This window comes from Calonectris borealis, chromosome 1 (assembly GCF_964195595.1).
Source record: "Calonectris borealis chromosome 1, bCalBor7.hap1.2, whole genome shotgun sequence".
In the NCBI taxonomy this organism is placed as follows: domain Eukaryota; kingdom Metazoa; phylum Chordata; class Aves; order Procellariiformes; family Procellariidae; genus Calonectris; species Calonectris borealis.
The window spans coordinates 86,269,446-86,293,362 of record NC_134312.1 but is presented as its reverse complement, the minus strand read 5'-3'; the positions used below and the strand labels follow the sequence as shown (position 1 = coordinate 86,293,362).

The following is a 23,917-nucleotide window of genomic DNA, read 5'->3' as shown; positions in this document are numbered from 1 at the left end:
TAGCTCAGGCCTTTTGGCAGAGTGGCCACAGATTCCAAGATTGAAAACCATTTAAGGAATATTTTTCCTTTAATTAGAAAGTCATTCTAAGGGGAAAAACTGGATGATAGGAAGTGTTTATATTGCTCGCTGGGTAATGTGAAAGAAATCACATCCAATCCACTAACAATGGCAAGAATGGATGAATGTGTTCAGTCCACAGGACATCACATAAACAAGGCACAAGAGACTAGCAGGAAGTATTCCTGTTGGAATTCACAGTCTTGAGGGATATAGGCCAAGTGAAGAGTAGAGTCAGGACCCTGAATTTTAGGAGAGCAAAGTTTCAGTTGTTTAAGGAATTAATGGATGGGACACCCTGGGAAACTGTCCTCAGGGTTAAAGGAGCTGAATAGAACTGGCAGCTCTTTAAGGACATTTTTCTTAGAGCGCAAGAGCTCTGAATTCCCATGTGTAAGAAATCAGGCAGGAGACCAGCATAGCTCACAAGGACCTCCTGGTCAAACTAAAGTGTAAGAAGGAAATGCACAGGCAGTGGAACCAGGGACGTGTATCCTGGGAAGAATATAGGGACGCTACCTGAATGTGTAGGGATGGGACCAGGAAAACTAAGGCACAGCTGGAGTCGAATTTGGCAAGGAACGGAAAGAATAATAGGAAGGGCTTCTACAGGTACATTGGCCCAGAAAAGGATGATTAAAGAAAATGTACAACCTCCCCCCCAGTAAATAAAACAGGAGAACTGGTGAAAACCAACATGGAGAAGGCTGAGGTACTAACAATTTTTTTTGCCTCAGTTTTCAATGGCAATCTCTCTCCCCACATCTCTCAAGCCCCTGAACCTCAAGGCAGGGACTACGGGAATGAAGTCCTACCCATTGTAAGTGAAGATCAGGGTAAAGACCACCTAAGGAACCTGAACATACATAAATCCATGGGATCCAACAAGACGCATCCCAGGATCCTGAGAGAATTGGCTGATGTAGTTGCCCAGCCACTTTCCATCATATTTGAAAAGTCATGGCAGTCAGGTGAAGTCTCCAGTGACTGCAAAAAGGGAAACGTCACCTCCATTTTTAAAAAGAGTAAAAAGGAGGACCCTGGGAACTACCAACCAGTCAGACTTACCTCTGTGCCCAGTAACATCATAGAACAGATCCTCCTGGAAGATATGTTGAAACATATGGAAGACAGGGAGGTGATTAGAGACAGACAACATGGCTTCATCAAGTGCAAGTTTTGCCTGACTAAGTGGCCTTCTACAATGGAGTGACTGCATCAGTGGACAAGGGAAGAGCTATAGATATCATCTACCTGGACTTCTGTAAGACCTTTGATATGGTCTTATAGCAGTCTTGCTGCTAAATTGGAGAGATATGTGTTTGATGGATGGACTGATGGATGGAGTCTGCTGCCTCCCTGGGGCCCGGGTGAAGGACATTACTAGGAAGCTCCCTAGTCTCGTGCAGGCCTCCGATTACTACCCGCTACTGGTTATACAGGCTGGCAGTGAGGAGGTTGCAGAGAGAAGTCCCGAAGGGATCAAAAGGGACTTCAGGGCGCTGGGGCGACTGGTGGGAGGATCAGGAGCACAGGTAGTGTTTTCCTCGATCCCTTTAGTGGCAGGGCGGAACACTGAAAGGAACAGGAAAACTCATCGGATCAACACGTGACTCAGCGGCTGGTGCCATCGGCAGAATTTTGGCTTCTTTGACCACGGGGAGGTTTACATGGCACCGGGCCTGCTGGCGACGGACGGAGTTCAGCTGTCTCACAGGGGGAAAAGGATTCTCGCGTATGAGTTGGCGGGGCTCATCGAGAGGGCTTTAAACTAGATTCGAAGGGGGAAGGGGATAAAACCAGGCTCTCTAGAGAAGAGCCTAGGGACCGCACGCCATTGTTGGGGGAGAAATCGGCAGCCCAGCTCAAGTGCATCTATACCAATGCACGCAGCATGGGCGGCAAACAGGAGGAGCTGGAAGCCATTGTGCAGCGGGGTAGCTATGACACAGTCGCCATCATGGAAACGTGGTGGGATGAGTCTCACGATTGGAGTGCTGCAATGGATGGCTATAAGCTCTTCAGAAAGGACAGGCGAGGAAGGAGAGGCGGTGGAGTAGCCCTGTATGTTAGGGAGTGCTTCGACTGTCTAGAGCTCGATGGTAGTGATGACGAGGTCGAGTGCTTGTGGGTAAGGATGAGGGGGAAGGCCAACAAGGCAGATATCCTGCTGGGAGTCTGTTATAGACCAGCTAGCCAGGATGAGGAGGCAGACGAAATATTCTACAAGAGGCTGGCAGAAGTCTCCCAGTCGCTAGCCCTTGTTCTTGTGGGGGACTTCAACTTTCCGGATGTCTGCTGGAAATACCACACGGCAGAGAGGAAACAGTCGAGGAGGTTCCTGGAGTGTGTGGAGGATAACTTCCTGACGCAGCTGGTGAGTGAGCCCACCAGGGGAGATGCCTCGCTTGACCTGCTGTTCACGAACAGAGAAGGGCTGGTGGGAGATGTGGTGGTCGGAGGCCGGCTTGGGCTTAGCGACCATGAAATGGTAGAATTCTCGATACTTGGTGAAGTAAGGAGGGGGGCCAGCAAAACCGCTACCATGGACTTCCGGAGGGCGGACTTTGGCCTGCTCAGGACACTGGTCGAGAGGGTCCCTTGGGAGACAGTCCTGAAGGGCAAAGGGGTCCAAGAAGGCTGGACGTTCTTCAAGAAGGAAGTCTTAAAGGCGCAGGAGCGGGCTGTCCCCATGTGCCGCAAGAAGAACGGGCGGGGAAGGCGACCGGCCTGGCTGAACGGGGAGCTCTGGCTGGGACTCAGGAAAAAAAGGAGAGTTTATCACTTGTGGAAGAAGGGTCAGGCAACTCAGGAAGAGTACAGGGATCGCATTAGGTCATGCAGAGAGGAAATTAGAAAGGCAAAAGCCCAGCTAGAACTCAACCTGGCCACTGTCGTGAGAGACAACAAAAAATGCTTTTATAAGTATGTTAATGACAAAAGGAGAGCCAAGGAGAATCTCCATCCTCTATTGGATGCGGGGGGGAACGTTGCCACCAAGGATGAGGAAAAGGCTGAGGTACTCAACGCCTTCTTTGCCTCAGTCTTTAGTAGTCAGAGTGGTTATCCTCAGGGTACTCAGCCCCCTGAGCTGGAAGACAAGGACGACAAGCAGGATAAACCCCCCATAATTCAAGAGGATGAAGTTAATGACCTGCTATGCCACCTGGATGCTCACAAGTCTATGGGGCCGGATGGGATCCACCCGAGGGTACTGAGGGAGCTGGCGGAGGAGCTTGCCGAGCCGCTCTCCATCATTTACCAGCAGTCCTGGTTAACTGGGGAGGTCCCGGACGACCGGAGGCTCACCAATGTGACGCCGAACTACAGGCCGGTCAGCCTGACCTTGGTGCCGGGGAAGATCATGGAGCGGTTGGTTTTGAGGGTGCTCATGAGCCATGTCCGGGACAACCAGGGGATCAGGCCCAGCCAGCACGGGTTCATGGAAGGCAGGTCCTGCTTGACCAACCTGATCTCCTTCTATGACCAGGTGACCCGCCTAGTGGATGAGGGAAAGGCTGTGGATGTGGTCTACTTGGACTTCAGTAAAGCCTTTGACACTGTCTCCCACAGCATTCTCCTAGAGAAGCTGGCGACTCACGGCCTAGACAGGTACACTCTTCGCTGGGTAAAAAACTGGCTGGACGGCCGAGCCCAGAGAGTTGTGGTCAACAGAGTTAAATCCAGTTGGCAGCCGGTCACAAGCGGTGTTCCCCAGGGCTCAGTATTGGGGCCGGTCTTGTTCAATATCTTTATCAACGATCTGGATGAGGGGATCGAGTGCTCCCTCAGTAAGTTTGCAGATGACACCAAGTTGGGTGGGAGTGTTGATCTGCTCGAGGGTAGGAAGGCTCTGCAGAGGGACCTGGACAGGCTGGATTGATGGGCCGAGGCCAATTGTATGAGGTTCAACAAGGCCAAGTGCCGGGTCCTGCACTTCAGCCACAACAACCCCAGGCAACGCTACAGGCTTGGGGAAGAGTGGCTGGAAAGCTGCCCAGAGGAAAAGGACCTGGGGGTGCTGATTGACAGCCGACTGAACACGAGCCGGCAGTGTGCCCAGGTGGCCAAGAAGGCCAATAGCATCCTGGCCTGTATTAGGAACAGTGTGGCCAGCAGGAGTAGGGAGGTGATCGTGCCCCTGTACTCGGCACTGGTGCGGCCGCACCTCGAATCCCGTGTTCAGTTTTGGGCCCCTCACTACAAGAAGGACATGGAGGTGCTGGAGCGTGTCCAGAGGAGGGCAACGAAGCTGGTGAAGGGCCTGGAGCACAAGCCTTATGAGGAGCGGCTGAGGGAACTGGGGTTGTTTAGCCTGGAGAAGAGGAGGCTGAGGGGAGACCTCATCGCGCTCTACAACTACCTGAAAGGAGGTTGTAGCAAGGTGGGTGTTGGTCTCTTCTGCCAAGTAACTAGCGATAGGACAAGAGGAAATGGCCTCAAGTTGCGCCAAGGGAGGTTTAGATTGGACATTAGGAGAAATTTCTTTACTGAAAGAGTGGTCAGGCCTTGGAACAGGCTGCCCAGGGAAGTGCTTGAGTCACCATCCCTGGAGGTATTTAAAAGACGTGTAGATGAGGCCCTCAGGGACATGGTTTAGTGGGCATGGTGTGTTGGGTTGACGGTTGGACACGATGATCTTAGAGGTCTTTTCCAACCTGTATGATTCTATGATTCTATGATTCTATGACTGTTAGATGGATAAGGAACTGGCTGGATGGCCGTGCCTAAAGAATTACAGTCAATGGCTCAATGTCCAAGTGGAAACCAGTAACAAGTGGTGTCCCTCAAGGGTCTGTACTGGAACCAATACTATTTAATACCTTCATCAATGTGTCATTCATAGTGGGATTGAGTGCACCCTCATCAAGTTTGCAGGTGACACCAAGCTGAATGGTGCAGTTAATATGCTTGAGGGGAGGGATGCGATCGAGAGGGACCTGAACAGACGTGAGGAGTGGGCCCATGTGAACATCATAAAGTTCAACAAGGCCAAGTGCAAGGTCCTGCACCTGGGTTGAGGCAATCATCAGGATCAGTAGAGACTGGGGGATGAATGGATTGAGAACAGCCCTGTGAAGAAGGACTTGAGGATATTGGTGGATGAGAAAATATATGTCAGCCGGCCATGTGTGCTTGCAGCTAATTGTATCCTCGGCTGCATCAAGAGAAGTGTAGCTAGCAGGTTAATGGTGGTGATTCTGCCCCTCTACTCTGCTCTCGAGAGACCTCACCTGGAGTACTGTGTCCAGTTCTGGGGTCCCCAGAAAGACATGGACCTGTTTGTTAGAGCAGGTCCAGAAGAGGGCCACAAAAATGATCAGAGAGCTGGAACACCTCTCCTATGAAGACAGGCTGAGAGAGTTGGGGTTGTTCAGCCTAGAGAAGAGAACGCTCCAGGAAGACCTTTTTGTGGTCTTTCAATATATAAAGGGGGCTTACAAGAAAGTTGGAGAGAGACTTTTTATCAGGGCCTGTAGTGACAGGACAAGGGACAATGGTTTTAAACTGAAAGAGAATAGGTTTCAATTGGGTATAAGGAAGAAATTTTTTACGATGAGGGTGATGAGACACCGGAGCAGGTTGCCCAGGGAAGTTGTGGATGCCCCATCCCTGGAAGTGTTCAAAGTCAGGTTGGACAGGGCTTTGAGCAACCTGATCTACTGAAACATGTCCCTGCTCATGGCAGTGGGGTTGGACTAGACGATCTTTAAAGGTCCGTTTCAACCCAAAACATTCTATGATTCCATGACATGGTGCTTGAAATTGAGGGAACAGACCTAGTTCGTGAATTGGGAACAGCAGTGGTAGAATTAGAGAGGGAATATTATCAGTAAGGGAGAAATAAGTTTCTTCAAATGGCACAAGCTAAAGGCAATCACTTTCAATGGTCAACATGGCAGAGAGAGTCACTAAGTTGGAATAAAGTATCAGTCTACTGGATCTGGTTTCCATGTCTGCGTATTGGTGAAATGGTTTAGCTTCTTGCCCATAGATAACACTAAGAGGTGACACTTTTGGAAAAGCACGCCATTTCCCCTTTATTGGGGAAAACACTTTAAAAATAATATTTTAAAAGTTCTGCATTTGGATAAATAAAAATGTTGACGGTGATACTGCTCTAATATGGGCTATTGATGGTTTATGATTTAGGGCATAGAACAACAATTTGATGGAGCAGGAAACAGTCTTATTTTATAGCCACCTCTCTTACAGACACTTCAACATGTTGAAGTCATCGAGTCATTCTGCTGTCCTCCCACTGGATCATTTGCATGGTACTTTTCATTCTCAGAGCGAAAAATATTTAGTATATTATTCACTGGTACACTACAAACCTGAAGAAAATAAAATTAGTTCTCCAGTTTACATTCATGGGATTAGGGATAAATCTATACTTCATTTTGCCTATGCTGCCATCTAACCAGATGATCAAACAAAACAGAGGACCAGATGATCAAACAAGACAGAGGAGATCCAAGAACAGACCTTTGATTCGACTTGGTATGCCAAAAACTGAAAAAGCAGGGTAGATTGATGACTAGGATATTAAGGATACTATTACTTAAGAACTTAAGAGTAGTTCAGTATTGTGGGATCTTGACTATGATGGATCAATTTGAAAAGAGGACTGGAAGGGATGCAGGTTATTTTTCATTTCTATCATTGGATTAAAAGACTAAATAATTCACATGGTAAGTTCCCACGTGAATGAGATCACAGATCCCAAGCGATGTGTGGACAAAACATTGAGTTGCTATGATGGAACACATACTCTGCAGTCCTGTGCAACCCCAACAGCACAGTATCATTAGAGTTATACAATAGATTGCAGGATAATTTTACAGCATGGGCATCTAGATCCACTGAAAGACTTTAACACCTAAATGTCCAAGCCTGTGATCCACAGTTCCCGCACCTGACCTATTTAGGTAAGAGGATATAGCTGTTTAAGATTTTGTTGACTGAGTTATTTTAGATCCTAGGATACTGCTGCTATGCTTACCCATCAGATCACACATATGCGACTTAGAATTTATCTCAAGTCTAGCTTTGCTCTGACTATACCTTGTAAGGAACCTGATCTGATAGGTATTCTTTGAATATATCTATTAAACCAAAGCAGGCATGGAAAAAGTTGATAGAATACAAAACAGCAGTCATGAACAAATATTTGGCAGGTGGTAAGGTCTACTTTTGATAAGACCATTACATTTTTAGGTGATGGAGACAAAAATTCTGGATTGCTCTCCTTTTTAGACATTTTATCTTTGTAAATCCTTAGTTGTAATAGAAAAAAATGCATTAGGAGTATGGCCCAGGATTTGGGACTCCTCTGCCCTTGAAGCATCACAAAATTGAAGCCACAGGTTCAGTCCTCACTGTGTTTAAGAAGGGCTTACAACTCAGGACTAGCTAGATGCCTGATACTTCTGATAAGGAGGTCCTGAACAAGCAAAGGAAAACTGTGTCTAGGGAAGAAGTGGCAGACACTGATATATTTTCCTTAATTCAGGTGGTTCTTGTGACTTCGTGGTTTGAGATTTGGATAGCAAACCTCTGATAAAATGGACCTTGTGTGGTCCAAACTTGACCTATGGACCATTTCATGGTCTATTATTTTGCAGAACATATTGATAATACTGATGAAAGACTGCTTAGCATTGTAAAATACTAATATAAATATCCATTTTTTGAAAACTCTCATCTAAGGCTAGTCCTTGACAGCTGGGAAAAAAAAGAGCACACATTCTATCTACATAGAATGGATTTCCTAAAAAACATTTATGTCAGAAAGATCTGGGTGTCCTAGCAGCCAAAAAACTCAATTGTGAAAGGCTTACTGTGGTCTGTGGGTGAATAAACAGCAAATAGAGTCAGTGTGAGAAGCTGATTTTCTGTCCATATATGGTACTAGTGAGACTGATTTTGTCTGTTCTTGATATTCTTCTCTTAAAAAGGACGCTCAGAAATGTGATGAAGAAGAGAACTATAGAGGTGCGACAGAGATACATTTAAATATTTCAGTTTTTTTAGAGGTGAATATGTGACCTGATGATGGTGGAAAGTGCAGAAATACCAGATTACAAACAGCTCTTAATCCTAATTGGGTAGTGTATAAAAAGTGCCAGGCAAACTGCAATTAAAAATTATCATAACGGTAAGATTGAGTAGCCATGGGGAAAACCAGTCTAAGGGATCTCGTAGATTCATTATTCCTGAATTAATCAAGATTAGATGCCTTTCTAGCAAAGATTCTTCAGTCAAGTGTAAGTTAAACTCAACAGTGGGTAAAGAGGTGAAATGTAATATCCTGGAGGGTAAAGGTGATCAGACTAGGCGACCAGTGTTCCCTCTTCTGCCTTAATTTCCATGGCAATATGCTCTCGGTTCTTTGTGAGAAGCCTTGGTCTTATTACTAGTACCTTGTCTAACCTGCAGATGATATTTGGAGATCTCATGTGCAGACTTGGGTCCATAAAAGGAGGGCTTATTTAGAGGATCTAAATTCAGGGTATGAATTCAGAGGAAGAGAAGAGGACTGCTGGAATTTGATCCAGCTTCCGGAAAATTCCAATACCCATAGTAAAAGAGAATCTACATTCTTCTCATTCTTCTTCAGAAACAACATGGATTTACTGCTGTTATTGATGTGTTCTCTAGAATTTCCCAAAGTATATGATTGGATACAGCATAGCCAAGCATTGTGTTTTTCTTGCAATACAATGTCGACATGATGTAGCCATTATACTTCTTTCATGCCAACCTGTTTGGATAACTCAGGAGGTGAGGACAGAATATTGGCCCATCAGTACATAATAGGATGCTGAACTCAGGAGCCTTGAAGACCATAAGAAGAGCTAACTGAAGTAGTTATAAGTAAACAAACTTAGACATAGACATACATTGGAGATGTGGCTGTCTTGTCCTATTGTTTGGGCTAAAATCTGATGCTTTAGTTTACAGAGATAATCAGATTATGCTGGTCAAGGCCATGATAAGAGTCTTGGGGTTTTTTTTGCTTTTTCTCTTCTTGCTCCTCCTCTCTTTTCTCTGTTAGCTTTTTACATCATCTTCCAGACCTAAGATTCCGATGAGCTGGGCCACTTCCACAACTACCCCATGGCACTTTTAGCACCTTTGAGCTCTTCCTCATCGTCATTGATGGACCTGCCAACTATGAAGTGGACCTACCCTTCATGTAAGGCATCACTTATTCAGCCTTTGCTGTTATTGCTCCTTATGCTCAACTTGCTCATTGACATGATGGGTGGCACCCACTGGAGAGTGGCTCATGAGCAGGATGAGCTTTGGAGAGCACAGGTGAGAAAACTGTTCAGCTATGTAACTCCATTGTGAATTATGAAGAGTGTGTTGGAAGGGATAGACTGCTTGCCAGTCCTGGAAGGAGCAGAGTTGAGGCATTGACAAGTGAGGCATGTTCGGTTGAGAAGAGTTGTGGATTTTCTTATGGAGGGAAGAACTGAATTCTTACGAGCAAAAATAGGGCTAGATGAGAAGTACATGTAAATGTTTCATGAATTAAAAGGTGATTAGAAGTGTGGATTTTATTTTTGCTATGTTGGTCTCATGGCAACTATGGAAACACTCTATTTCTTCTCTTTCTGCATCCCTCAATGCCTACAAATATTTACTTATTTATATATTTATATACTGCAGGTTGTTGCTATTACTGTCATACTGGAGAGGAAGCTTCCATGATGTCTCTGTCCTCGCTCTGGAATCTGTGTCCAGAAATATGGTCTAGGGGACAGATGGAATCTCAGGTAGATTCTGTTAGAGTAGACAACTAAACACAGTAAATTCACATGTGTAAACCCATGAGGAAGAACTACCCTGTCAGATCCAGTGAAACAAACCACATAATGCAGGACGGGACTGTTGGGATCTGATGTGGAGTTCTGAAATCTGAAGCTGGACAAGAACCAGAAAAAGACAGAATCAGAGTTTTAAAAACCTTGTTACATTATGTTAAGGCACATGGAAAATAAGGAGGTAATTGGTGACAGACAACATGGCTTCACTAAGGGCAAATCATGCCTGACAAATTTGGTGGCCTTCTACGACAGAGTTACAGCGTTGGTGGATAAGGGAAGAGCAACTGACGTCATCTACCTGGACTTGTGCAAAGCATTTGACACTGTCCCGCACGATATCCTTGTCTCTAAATTGGAGAGACATGGATTTGACAGATGGACCACTCAGTGGATAAGGAATTGGCTGGATAGTTGCACTCAAAGGGTTGCGGTCAACGGCTTGATGTTCAAGTGGAGACCAGAGATGAGTGATGTTCCTCAGCGGTCGGTATTGGGACTGGCGCTGTTTAACATCTTTGTCAGTGACATGGACAGTGGGATTGAGTGCACCCTCAGCAAGTCTGCCAATGACACCAAGCTGTGTGGTGTGGTTGACACGCCTGAGGGAAGGGATGCCATCCAGAGGGACCCTGACAGGCTTGAGAGATGGACCTGTGTGAACCTCATGAAGTTCAACAAGGCCAAGTGCAAGGTCGTGCACATGGGTCAGGGAAATCCCAAGCACAAATACAGGCTGGGTAGAGAATGGATTGAGAGCAGCCCTGAGGAGAAAGCCTTGGGGATCTTGATCGATGAGAAGCTCAACATGACCTGGCAATGTGCGCTTGCAGCCCAGAAAGCCAACCATATCCTGGGCTGCATCAAAAACGTGACCAGCAGCTCAAGGGAGGTGATTCTCCCCCTCTACTCTGCTCTCGTGAGACCCCACCTGGAGAACTATGTTCAGCTCTGGGGCCCCCAACATAAGGAGGACATGGACCTGTTGGAGTGAGTCCAGAGAAGGGCCACAAAGATGATCAGAGGACTGGAACACCTCTCCTATGAAGACAGGCTGAGAGAGTTGGGGTTGTTCAGCCTAGAGAAGAGAAGGCTTCGGGGAGACCTTATAGCAGCCTTCCAATAACTGACGGGGGCGTGGAGAGGGACTTTTTACAAGGGCATGTAGTGATAGGACAAGGGGTAATGGCTTTAAACTGAAAGAGGGTAGATTTAGATTAGATATAAGAAATTTTTTACGATGAGGGTGGTGAGACACTGGAACAGGTTGCCCAGAGAAGTTGTAGATGCCCCATCCCTGGAAGTGTTCAAGGCCAGGTTGGATGGGGCTTTGAGCAACCTGGTCTAGTGGAAGGTGTCCCTGCCCATAGCAGGGCAGTTGAAACTAGATGATCTTTAAGATCCCTTCCAACCCAAATCATTCTATCATTCAATGATTCTATGATATTAGGTCAGGTAGAGATTTTTTATCTACAGTTCATCACAAAGTGAGGAACATACTCACATCACAAAGTGAGGAATGTATCTTATAGGGGTCCTAAGCAAGTATCTCAGCATAGTCACAGCCCCATAAACCATCACTGTTAGAAAATGCCTCTTTCCATTCACTCTTACTCCTGAATTGCACTCCTTTAAACAATTCCTAAATCTTACCTAAGGGTCTTGGGATAATACTGAGGTGGCATGGAAATTACCTCACATTGTTTGACCTTGCCAAACAAAGATTAAGGGTGGATATTATTGCTTTCACACAAAAACCATAGCAAATTCCTTTCTGAAGAGAAGGCATCATCTCACAGCCATAAGAAAATGGCCCACACCTAGGTCTGCGGTACTGAAAGCTGAACTTGCAGTTCAGCTTGCCAATTGTGCTGCATTCTGACTGTGGCTGGATAAGAGAAGCCTCAAGAATGGTTCATTGATTTTATGATATGATATATATTTGTGTGAAGCTACTCAATCTAAGATCCTCAGTGTTAGCTTAATAACTTAGTACTGTTTCCTAGAGAGGTCTAAAAAGCATCCTAAATTTGAATAAAAACTGTCTAGCAGTCCTAACAATAAACATCATGTAATAAACAATTACATCCTCACTAAGTTCTGTGTGCGTGCAGTTAAGCAGCTGTTCATATGATCCGAAGTATGTCCCTAGGCTGACATTTAGTTTCCTAATTGGTAGGTTTGATAGACTGATCTTTCAGTTTGCAGTAGTATTTCACCTGTCAAAAAATTGCACTGCTTCTCAGTACAAATTGCAGGCAATCCAGCTGTTGGACTACTGCTATTTTTACTGTAGTTCTCTTCATTGGGGAAAAACACATTTGTTTACCATGATCATTGTTATTATTGTTGTTCTTAGCTTGTTCTTGTTACAAGTCTGCAGAGATGACAGGTTAAAATAGCAACAGTTTTGCAACTTAACTTAATAGTAGAGAAATTAGGGTACATTATAATTACTGTCCTTTTTAAGAGAGCAGCACTAATAGATCTATTTTTAAATAGCTTATTTCAGATAGTGTTTTCTCATTCATATCTGTCAAACTAGCTGACTTCTCTGAATAAACCTGATTTTCTTATTTTTAATCTCCTGTTCACTTGCAGAGTCAATATGGTTCAAAGAGGTCTAGAGTCTGTTCTCAGCAACAGAATTGTTTATAAATGATCATTCTGTTACAGCAGTCCAAATGCATGGACAGTAGTAGGTTTGTATAAAAGTTATCAAAATGCAATGAGAGAGCGACTTGCATAGATGTAACTGAAATTCTAGTTTTAGCCAGCAGCGTGTATAGTGTCTAGTGCCACTGTAAACTAGAAAAAAATCCAACTTTACTTAGCACAGCCTGAATTTAAGGGATTAGTTTTGAGAAGCAAACAGCGTTATTGCTGTTACCTAAGCACAATTGGTCTTGTATAAGAGACATAAATAACAGGCCAAACTCTATTAACTAGTTGAAGCATACATGCCAAGATGCCAACCCATTGTACTCATATTTGTGACGTTCTTACAGCAGTTGACTAAAAGACCACATTACTCTGTTCGTTCAAGGAACAAAGGTCATGGCAGAAACTAGAAAGAAATCTTGATATATGTCTTCATGAATCTGCATGTTTCAACTGAGACTATTTCAGGAAGAGAGTTTTCTCATCACCCAGAAAAGGGAGACAAGATATATAAGCTACAAGGCTTTTTGAGGGCAGTTAAGCCTTCTCTTCTGTGTTTCAGGTAGCAGAACACCAGGGGCAGTAATTCCTCTTTGTACAGGTCCGAGTTACAAAATGGCAAGCTTTAGAAGACGCAGTGATTTCTCTTCAGCTCAGCGCAGCCCTTTCAGTAACACAGAAGTGGAACAGCTTCATCCACAGAGCATGATCTTGAATGCCACAACATTCAAATGTAAATTCTAAGGGAGGTGCCATTTTTTCTATATAGATTTGAAAAGTGAAGGATTAGGCTAGCTTTTTAGAAGGACATGAGGTTTGCTCTTCCATGCTGTCTTTTAATGGTATCCAGAGATTCAAATTTACATATGATCTACAACCCTTAGGATGCTCGATACTCATGAATAGTTGCTAGCATGGAAGACGTGAACAGCTCATTGCATTGCTCCCTCTAGCATCAGCTGGGTTCAGGGAAGAGAAAGAATCGGTTTTGTCCTGAAACCAAATCTATTCCTTAGTTGCACCTGTATGTGTAAGAGCTGTGTAGTTGACTGCTGAGAAAGTGTGCCAAAGGCAGGATGGACTCAAGCTGGTTACCTTCACTTAGACCAGCCCCCAGGTAGATTCATTGGCTGGAATCCCTGACCAAAGAAGATCCACTGGTAGGCACAGCTCTACCTTTGTTTGCTTATTAAAGTTAAGTTCCTTGGTGTTGCTCATCATTTCCCACCACACTCAGAGGCTTCATTCAGCTTAATAACATGTAAATTGTCTGGGACTAAGCAAGCTACAGCAGCTTCTTTCTTTCTAGATAGTCCCAGGTGCTGAATATATTTGTACTAAACAGTCAGATTCTTTCAGCTCTCCTTTAGCAGCATTAAGCAGCTTGTGCTCCCTCAACTAGCCCTAATATAGTGCTGTCAAAGTATGCACTACGATTAAATCCTTGAATTTAAAAAAAAAAAACAAATAAACAAAAAAATAGGGACTGCAAGCTGTATCATCTGCACATGCACTGAGGATATTTGGGTACCAAACATAGAAATCACTGTGTAAGTCATACTGTCACTGAGCCTTTCCTCAACATCATTGCAGGCATGGGTGCAAAAATCTTAGCTTATGTGCTTGTCTTTGAATACTCTGGGTGAGCGGGGCCTGCTTTTGACATAAACATGCCATGGCTTAGTGAGGCAGGGGGTGCACAGACATGTAGCTCCTCACTGAGAATTTCACTTGGCTGTTGAAGCAGCATAGGTGAACTTGCTTGCCTGATGTGCTGTTTGGCAGCACGATACATTAACTCACATACTGGTGCAGACCCAGCTGTCTGTCTGGGAGACTGTCCAGCAACAGATACCAAAAAGGCAGGTGCAAGGAACCTCATCAGGAATAATTATAAACCAGCTTGCCTTAAGGTGAAGTTTCTTCCTGTTTCCACATAGTGAAAAGTTGGTGTTCAAGCAGAAGAGCTATTAGTCTTTGCAATATATTCTTTCCAACTGTAGGTATGACTTTTCTGATTTTTCACACAAATGTCTAATGCCCTCATGAAGATCTACGCATTGATATCTGTGCATTTAAATTACTCATTCTTATGCGCTGCATATTATAGATATCATATGGAATAAATGTGGGCAATCACTTGTTAATCTCCCATTGCTTGTCTGGCGAAGAATATGGCTCTAGGACTTTTTTGCGTTGTTTCTCACTCTTCTGGTGAAGGACAGATATCAGGTGCCTAGATGAGTCCCACTCCTTTTCCTCCTGATTCTCATCCCTACCTGTTGAGGGTGCTCATACACTGCAGGACATCCCAGGCGACGTCTGTGGAAACAGAATGTAGGATTTCTGCTTTCACATAAGATTGAAAAAAGTGAGATCAGGATATTTCTAATGCTTTTGCCATGACTGCCTTTCCTCCATGCTTGCAGAATTGAGGACCGACATGATGACAAATAACACAGGATGCATTGCGACACGAAAGCCTTTACATCCCAAATTATGGAAGAAGTACTCTGAAAATAGGGAACACCCTGGGAATAAAGAGAACGGGGAGACTTCTTACAGAGAACAGTTACCCTTTTGCACTCCCCAAGCCTGTCACTGTGCAGTTCTAGACACAGCCAGGACATCTTGACACTTGACCCCTTGGAACTATCATAGGGACATTTCAGCCTAGCCTTCAAACAGGAGGAAGAAGAGATCTATGATGTTCAATCACTACTTCTATGCCTTGGTATAGTGAGTAAATCCCTTTCCTCTGACTGTGAAAACAACTTTGCCATAGACTTCATATGCAAAAGTAAATGTCCTACTGCCTGAACTACCCCCAAGAAATTCATTTCACTGCAGCTCCTCATAAGGGACTATTGAACCTCATTGTCATTGGTATGAGATTCAGACAAGGCTCCCATTGCATGAAGAGAAAGAATGTATTTTCTGCATTTAAGTTTCCACTAGGCTGAAAAGAGGCCATAGGATTTTAATTAGATCACTAATTTCTCCACTAATCTTGACCACCCAAGGCATGGAAAACACAGCCTGCTGTCTTTCCCCAAACGTCCCTCAGAACTTCTAGAATACACTCATATATGAATATGTATACATGCATTGTTGTCCTCTGGTGAATACATATGGAAGGTGCTACAGACCACAGATTCCCCTCAACATCTTGTGCTCAATATGCTTTCTGAAGAGGACACCACTTGTTCAGTCTCAGATGCTGTAGGTGGAGCTGACAGTCAGTCAGCATACATGTAACTGGATTTGTAAGTATTACAAGTTTGTAGAAACCCCTTAAAAAGCAACAGACTCAAATCTTCTAGAGTAGGACTCACTCTAGTCTGATGTGGTTTTTTTTTTTAATCTTCACACTCTCTTTGTACTGCTGTGAATATTTTATTCTTGTCTCCTTGTATTGTTTTTGTATTAACTTTTGTATATCTTGAAAGAATGCACTGCTATTCTCCCTCTTCAACTAGAAAAAATTAACAATAATGTTGCTCTAATGGTGTAATAGAGAGTCTGAACTGTGTTGGCTATTCTAGTGCTACTATTCTGGAGCATCTCCTATCGTATTATGGGACTCTTCAATAAATATTAAACGTGGCTTCTCAGTCTTCAATTGCTGGGTTGACTGGGGGAATCCTTAAATCCGTACAAGAGTAGTATCTGCAGAAGTCACGCTATTCTAGCCTTGACAGCTGGAGAAATAAAGTAAGTTCATGACTAGTTCACAGTGAGCCAACAGATGGGCACAGATTGGAACAGCTAGGGCTACTTCCTCTCCAGACACAAAGAAGGTATTTTTTTATTTAATGTCTTCATTGGGGTGTTGCTTAACAAGCCCATTTCCATTTCTCTTCCTATGTGTTGGTGAGGTGGACAAGTGTATAGTTTACGAGTTTTCCTCTCAAGCTCAGCTGCATGTTTTCAATACTCCCGCATAGGGATATATACAGAGATACAGTTCTGAAACTCTGCTCCTCCTCAAAGCAGGTCTTTCCTTAAGCAGGTACTAGTCTGTCTGAAGGGAGACATAAGCTCTGTCATTCTGGTCACCCTCATGCACCTCTACCAGACTACATAGTTGATCCCAAGGATATTGTTATTCCCTTTCTAAGGACTGAAGTGACTTGTGGGACTGGTACCCTTCCCTGATCACTCTTGACAAGAACTTGTGAAAGAGTTTCACTTCCCTTCTTCCAATTGTCTATTTGAAGTTGACTACTGCAGGTCTGCATTTTCTTCAGAAACAATATTCAACCAGCTGTGCCCATTGATGTAGCTGTTTAGGGTGAGAAAAAGAGCAAGTATTTTTCAACAGCAAAGGGCTTCAGATTTTTTTGTCACGCTCTTCAGTGTCTGTAAGGGGATCAGAAGAGAACAAAACCCAAATTCTGGGTGCTCAGGATTTCAGAATATTAGAATATTATGCCTTTCCTCTCAAGAAGGGGCTTGTGAGGACCAGAACCTATTTGTTACCCTCTCCACTTGCAGATCCAGCAGGATGGATTCTAGGAATCCTTATTGTTCCATTGTGTTGCAGTCCCATAAATAGAGTTGTGTAGCACCAAGGACTTGCTGTTCCTTGCATCAGCATAAAGGATTAGTAAGTTGCCCTCCTGGATCATGGAGCAGACCCAAGAACTGCACATGAAATAGCACAGAATTTTGAGCCCTTTACTCTCAACCTCTTTACCAGGTGACATGTCTCATTGCTTAGCACATATTGTGCCCTAACTGGCACTTGAGTTCCTGACCAAGCTGGCATATCAAGTGATAGTCTGATGCTCATCTCCATCTGAGTAATAATCTCTCACACCATGATGGCATTCTTTTGGAAAAAAATGGTAATTTTTTGTTGCCTTTATTATGTCTTTGTAGCTTTGCTGGAATCCCAGCCACAGACAAAGTCTGCTGACAGCTTTGTAAAGTTGTCTGATACCTTTTGTTGGCAGAGAAGAGGCAACAGGTGCTTGTGATCTGTCCAAGCTGTTATTCCATCTCCTCCCCATGTTATTGTAACTTTCCCTCCCACAACCCATTCTCAATGTATGATGTCAGCCGCATTTAAATGCCACCAGTTATTCAGCTCTGTTTTCAAATCATGGCAAGTTTTTGGTTTTGTTCATGGAACAGGACATGTAGTGTGCACTCTCCGGGTGCATTAAGTCTTCAAGTAGCATACTGACATCTCTTTTTCTTACAGTGAAAATCCCTCTGAATTCCCCCAGAACCTTTCCAGAGTTTGAGACTAGTGGAATAAGGATGGTGTAAACATCACACTTCAACTGGTTCAAGCTGATTCAAATGGACTCGCATGAGCTGGATGCTGTTTAGAATCTTTTTCTGGTGACCAACGAGGGTGATGCCAATACGCTGGATATCTCTGCAAGAGAATAGAGGATGTGGAAGGTGTTAAAATGGGCTTTTTGTTCTAAACAGTCCCAGTCCATTTCCCTGTAGATCCAAATCAATATGTATGGATATATGTATACATGTATCTTTGTCTGTGAAACAGTTGACAAGGCTTCTGCTTTTGCTTGGCAAATGTGGGTAGGTGAAGGGGGTGTCATCAGAACTTGGTAGGTTATGATACAAAAAGAAGCCATGGAAGTGGGCCATAAAAATGATCAGAGGGCTGCAATACCTCTCCTATGAAGACAGGCTGAGAGAGTTGGGGTTGTTCAGCCTGGAGAAGAGAAGGCTTCGGGGAGATCTTATTGCGGCCTTTCAATATATAAATGGGGCTTACAAGAAAGTTGGAGAGAGACTTTTTACCAGGGCCTGTAGTGGCAGGACAAGGGACAACGGTTTTAAACTGAAAGATATAGATTGGATATAAGGAAGGGTGGTGAGACACCGGAGCAGGTTGCCCAGGGAAGTTGTGGATGCCCCATCCCTGGAAGTGTTCAAAGTCAGGTTGGACAGGGCTTTGAGCAACCTGATCTACTGAAAGATGTTCCTGCTTATGGCAGGGGGGTTGGACTAGACGATTTTTAAAGGCCCCTTCCGAACCAAACCATTCTATGATTCTAAGAATGTTCTTTTTCCTGGCTCCTGCCTTCTACATAACACTTCAACCCAGTATATGGTATGGCTGGTTCTACACACCTCCTTAAAAGTGGGTATTACTTGTGGCAGCTGTCATGAACATTTTGTTGTAACAGTCTCTCTGCAACACTGACAATATGTTTTGTAGTGTACACGGGATCAGTATTAGCGCTTATAGAAACAGATTACAAATGTACAGTGGTGTGGAGGGTTTCCAGAGGCCCTAATAAGATGTAAGAAACAGTAGCTACTTTGCTCTGGCTTCCCTCTCCTTTTTCATGTGTATGTATTCTCCATATAGTCCTTACTACATATTTCTCAGAGTGCTTTCATTTTCTCCATGGAAAAATCAGTGTCTGGTATCTTCTGCTCTCTGCCCCTCTACTTACTCCAGAGTCATGCGTGATATGACATCAAATGTAATCAGACCAGCCTGGTCAAAATTCTCCTTGTAACGGCCCATCTTGATAGCATCCAACCACTCATGGGCATTGCTGAGTGAAGGGAAATCTGGAGGACAGTTGCTCAGGAGAGGCTGAGATGGTCTGCAAAAAAGGCAGGTTCTAAAAATTCAAGTTATCAACATCAGCTGACCACACTAGTAAGGTCAGAGTTATGAGAGGGAGAGAATGCAACCTTTTTAGAGCACAGAATGGAGCAGAACAATGATATTTGCTCTTCATGCCCCAATTCCTAAAGTCCCACCTTGATGTCCTGTTTCTAGACTACCTGTGTTCCCTTTTCTGCCTGAAAACAATCAACCCAACCCAAGAAATTGATTCTTCCTTCCCATTTTATACTTTCTCAGGCACATTCTATTCTTGTTGCCTCGGATCTTTTCACACTTTCTGGGTCTAGACCCATTAGCTGGGCAAAGAGTTGCAGTGAGGAGGTTTCTGAGGCACAGAGATGAGACCTTATAACTTTTTACCTTTGTGACTAGCTCTCCCTCTCCTAGATGCATCCTTGGATCAGAAAGTAACCTATGAGACAATGAGTGTGTTGTTTCAGCTCCAACACCCACCAGAAAAAAACATAGCAGTAAAAGGCCAAAGAAATGACTATTTATACATGGCATTTGCTCTTTTCCCTGTCATCTGAATCTGTCCCAAAGCTATAACACTAAACTGGGCATGACTAGGCACTTTTCCCCTCCCCCAGCTATGGAGTACATCGCAGTGAGACAAGGTTTATAATCATGGGGAAAAACCCTCCAGGCCAGCAGGATGTAATTCTGTCATCAGCCCAACAGCCATCTAATCTTGGTGCCATTTACCCCCCGTGAGACTTCTCCTTTGCTGACCTCCTGCCTCTGGTTCCATCAGGCTGCAAAACGCAGTTGGGAAAACATGGGATGCAAGCTGCAGTTCTAATTAGTTTTAGCTACAGATTTCTTTCCCTCCATAAGCTAAGGTCTTCTCTTCCTTCATCACCTCTTGTGTGACACTACTGTGTGATCACAGAATATCTTGTATAGCTGCACCCAGATGTCTCCCTCCCTTCATTACCTAAGATCCCTCACTCATGTTCATCCTCAGTGCACCTCATCAAGAGATTTATCTCCCCTCACATTCAGCACTCAAAACTCTTCATCACCCATTAAGTGAATCAGGATATACAGTTCTTCTAATCCTCTCCCCCTTTTTTTTTTCCTTCCTATTTGGTCCTAGTCTTACATGAGAGGGTTAGAAAAAAATACTATACAGCTTGATTTACTGCTTTCTTTTCCTCATGATGTCTACCCAGACAAAAGCCCTATTATTTTGCACTAAATCCTCATCTCACCTGCTGCTCCCAGTGCCAGTGGCTTTGAGGGCAGATGGCTTGCGGATCATTTTATCTAGGGCACTGACTATTTGCTCAAATTTGGGTCTCTGGACCCGCTCCTTCTGCCAGCAGTCAAGCATCAGCAGGTGCAAAACAGTTGGGCAGTCCGGGGGTGGTGGCAGGCGATAGTCCTGGTCAATGGCATTAATTACCTGCAGAAAAAGAAGAACAAAGCTTTATCACAGCTGGGACAATTAAAGACAAACAAGCTTCAATCACTTGGTGGTATATGACTTTCTTCTACTTGAATTAATACAGGACAGTGAGGCAGATGTACATTCTCACCACTGCTAAAACTTACATCCTGATTGGACATGTCCCAGTAAGGCCTCTCACCATAGGACATCACCTCCCACATGACAATGCCATAGCTCCAGACATCACTGGAGGAGGTGAACTTGCGATACTGGACAGCTTCAGGGGCAGTCCAACGGATGGGGATTTTGCAGCCCTAGAAAGCAGTCAGAGAGCAACCAGAATGTTAGTGAAAGGGCTATTTGTGAAAATTACATCACTGAACTGATCAGATGCCGGTAACACGACACAACTCTCAGCATGGAGTGCCAGTCCAGTTGATGTTGTCTTGTAGACATTGTTGGTTTAAATTCAAACTATGTTGAAGGTTTTCACCTTGTTCTATTGACAAATATAGATGAAAAAACAGAATCATGCCCCCTTGCTGCTACAAATCTCATGATGATTTTAACTTTTACAGCTCTTCTTTGCAGCATTTGAGAGGTGGCAGATAGTCAAATCCTCATGAAAGTCACAACCATTTGGAAATCTAAAGCCATTTAAACAATCCCAACCTGCAACAACAAGGACAGATACACTGAGTGGCTAGCATTAACTCCTTCCTCTTCCCATCCTGACCTCTCTGACTGCAGGTATGACCTGCCAGATGAAATATCATTCAGGTGCTGGTTCTTAAAAACACATACATCTAAAACCTGTTTTACTTTTCAGTGACTGAATTCTTCTTCATCCCCTGCATACCAAATGGAAGTTTCAACCCACCTATTCTACTCCCACTCCTTTTGTGGTATGTATAACAGGTGTCAGAGCTTCATAGGCAATAAGTTCATATGGTGGTTGGTTGTAAGCCCATAAATATACTTATGCCAGTTATCTTTTCTGTAGGAAAAAAACAACTCCTTCCTCAAAGGGTAGTAGTACAGGACTTCAATCTCTCCTTCAGTCCTTTACACTTCCTGTAAGAAGCTAATGAAAGGGGAAAGATAACACCTACATCAGGTTATGAGGTTTGTCTTATTCACCATCATTTCACAAAGAACGGCAATGAGACTCCATTTCACATGGCAGAGTGGATCAGATATTCAGTTATTTTTGGTTTTTTGCTGGTTTGGAACAGATAGCCCACAAGATAGAAGGCTCTACCCCACTGGTCTCTCTGGTCTCAAGATGGACTAAAAAGGGTACACCAAATAAAGGAGGAACACAGAAAAAAATTATAGATGGCAGCACTACAGTAATTCACTCCATAGTGGTAACTCACCAGAGCTCCAGTATAGGTGGGATTTGAAGCATCATCCTCCAGAAAACGGGACAAACCAAAGTCTGACACCTTGCACACAAGGTTACTGTTGACTAAGATGTTACGTGCTGCCAGGTCACGATGCACATAGTTCATATCTGAAAGGTAGCGCATGCCAGCTGCAATCCCCCGTAGCATTCCCACCAGCTGTAACACACTGAACTGTCCCTCCTTCTGCTGCAAGTGAGGAGGCAAACATAAGCTTTTATGACCACAGAAGCCAACCCGGAAGACTAACAAAGAGCAAGGTAACAAGGTTGATTTATGAAGTCAGAGAACATATATCTTAACTTCAGCCAAAATCTGAAGGTTCAGGGACAGCAAGTAAGAAAGGAGGGTGGGCTTAAGGCAATGGATCTCAAATGAAGTCTGACACTGGTGATCTTTTTCTGAAGACAAATCTCATCTTGTGGCCATATCCTCCTTTAGCACCCTATGCCTAGTCTCATTAACTACTAAGATGGCTAAATGAATGGGAGCAGACAAATCTGCTCTTACTGTTTTAAAATCTTTACAATGGGTTCTATGCAATTCTACACAATGGGTTGACATGCTCTTCAAAATGTACCTGCCAAAGCATTTGTAGTTGAATTAGCATCTAAATCAGTAAAAAAAGAAGTGAAGCATCTATACTACAAAAATGTCTGTATTTATGTTTCATTACTAGAAAAAAAACTGGAAACCCTGAGTCCAAAAATAACTACAAGTTTCATTACTTCATTACAATGTTGAAACTTGAAAACATTCAGTTGCATAAAGTCTGAAAAACATTACTAGAAAGGCAAACTTTGGAGCATGCACATAAGGAACTAGAAGGCTGTGTACAAAGATAAACAATTTAGTACTGTTTACCATTAATTATTTGAGCTGGAAAGGTCTAAAATAATGAAAAAAATTGTATGATGAGTAAGCTTTTGGAATATTTTCACCACGTTGGCCCAAAACCGCTTCCTCTGGTAATTTGCTATTATTTCTATTGTACCTGAAGAGAGCAACTGAGGACTTATAGAGATAGGGGTGAAGAGGAAGGACAGGCAAAATTATCGGATCTGAGACTGGCACACAGTAAGATGAAGAGGTAACGTTTGTGGGAGACTCTGGTTGTGGTACCCTGAGGAAGGAATCCAGTGATCCATTCTCCATGAACTCTGTGACAATCATGACTGGTCGGCTTTTGGTGACTACACCCTCCAGATGGATGACATTGGGATGCTCAAATTGCCCCATGATGCTGGCCTCGCTCAGGAACTCCCGCCGCTGTTCATCTGTGTAACCTGACTTCAGGGTCTTAATAGCTACTGTGTATTCACGCTTCCCTGGGTGTTTTAGGCGCCCAAAGCACACCTCTCCAAACTCTCCTGTCAGGGAGGGAAGAAACACACCTCAAGTAAGGAAACACAGCAAAGAATTTTAGTCAGGTGCACTAAAACATTCTACTATGGAAGACTCCAGGTGCTGCTTGGAAATAGGGTTACTAGGACTGTTTGGATAAAGGTAAAGTTCTTGATGAAGGCTCTGAATTCAGTCAGGTTGGAGACTACATCTTCAGGGTTCAAATGAGGAGCTCTGAGTCTTCAAAGGGTGTTTTAAACTTGGTTTGGAGCCAGCATCTAAGGATAAGTACGTTAAGATGAATTTTGGTAAAAATGAAGGCTAGCTATCCTGAGACACTTGATGTACCACGGTTGGGTCTATTTCAGGCCAGTAGTGTGTCAGGTCTCAAGGTGAACAAGAAGGCACTTCAAAATCTGCAGATTCTCACACTACCTGATCCGATGACCTCCTCAATCTTGATGAAGGACACATCAATCTCCTTGGCAAATTCTCGAATAGCTTCATTGGGATCTTCATAGGTCGAAGGATCAATGTAATACTTCACTCCAAGTCCTGCAGTGGAGGAGACAGCCCAAAACATCACCAGAAT

At 43.8% G+C, this 23,917-nt stretch overlaps 1 protein-coding gene across 1 annotated transcript in view; it reads right to left on the bottom strand.

The window, feature by feature from the left end:
- Positions 1-15,945: 15,945 nt before the first annotated feature.
- Positions 15,946-23,917, bottom strand: part of LOC142088637 (ephrin type-B receptor 5) — an 84,903-nt gene continuing 76,931 nt past the window's right edge. Inside the window, exons 11-17 of the mRNA XM_075164140.1 lie at positions 23,761-23,880; positions 23,104-23,351; positions 21,955-22,170; positions 20,740-20,889; positions 20,397-20,590; positions 19,001-19,156; positions 15,946-17,946 (exon numbers count right to left, since the gene is read on the bottom strand). Of these exons, the coding sequence (XP_075020241.1) occupies positions 17,838-17,946; positions 19,001-19,156; positions 20,397-20,590; positions 20,740-20,889; positions 21,955-22,170; positions 23,104-23,351; positions 23,761-23,880 (1,193 nt within the window). The 3' untranslated portion in view covers positions 15,946-17,837. The remainder of the gene's footprint in view (positions 17,947-19,000; positions 19,157-20,396; positions 20,591-20,739; positions 20,890-21,954; positions 22,171-23,103; positions 23,352-23,760; positions 23,881-23,917) is intronic.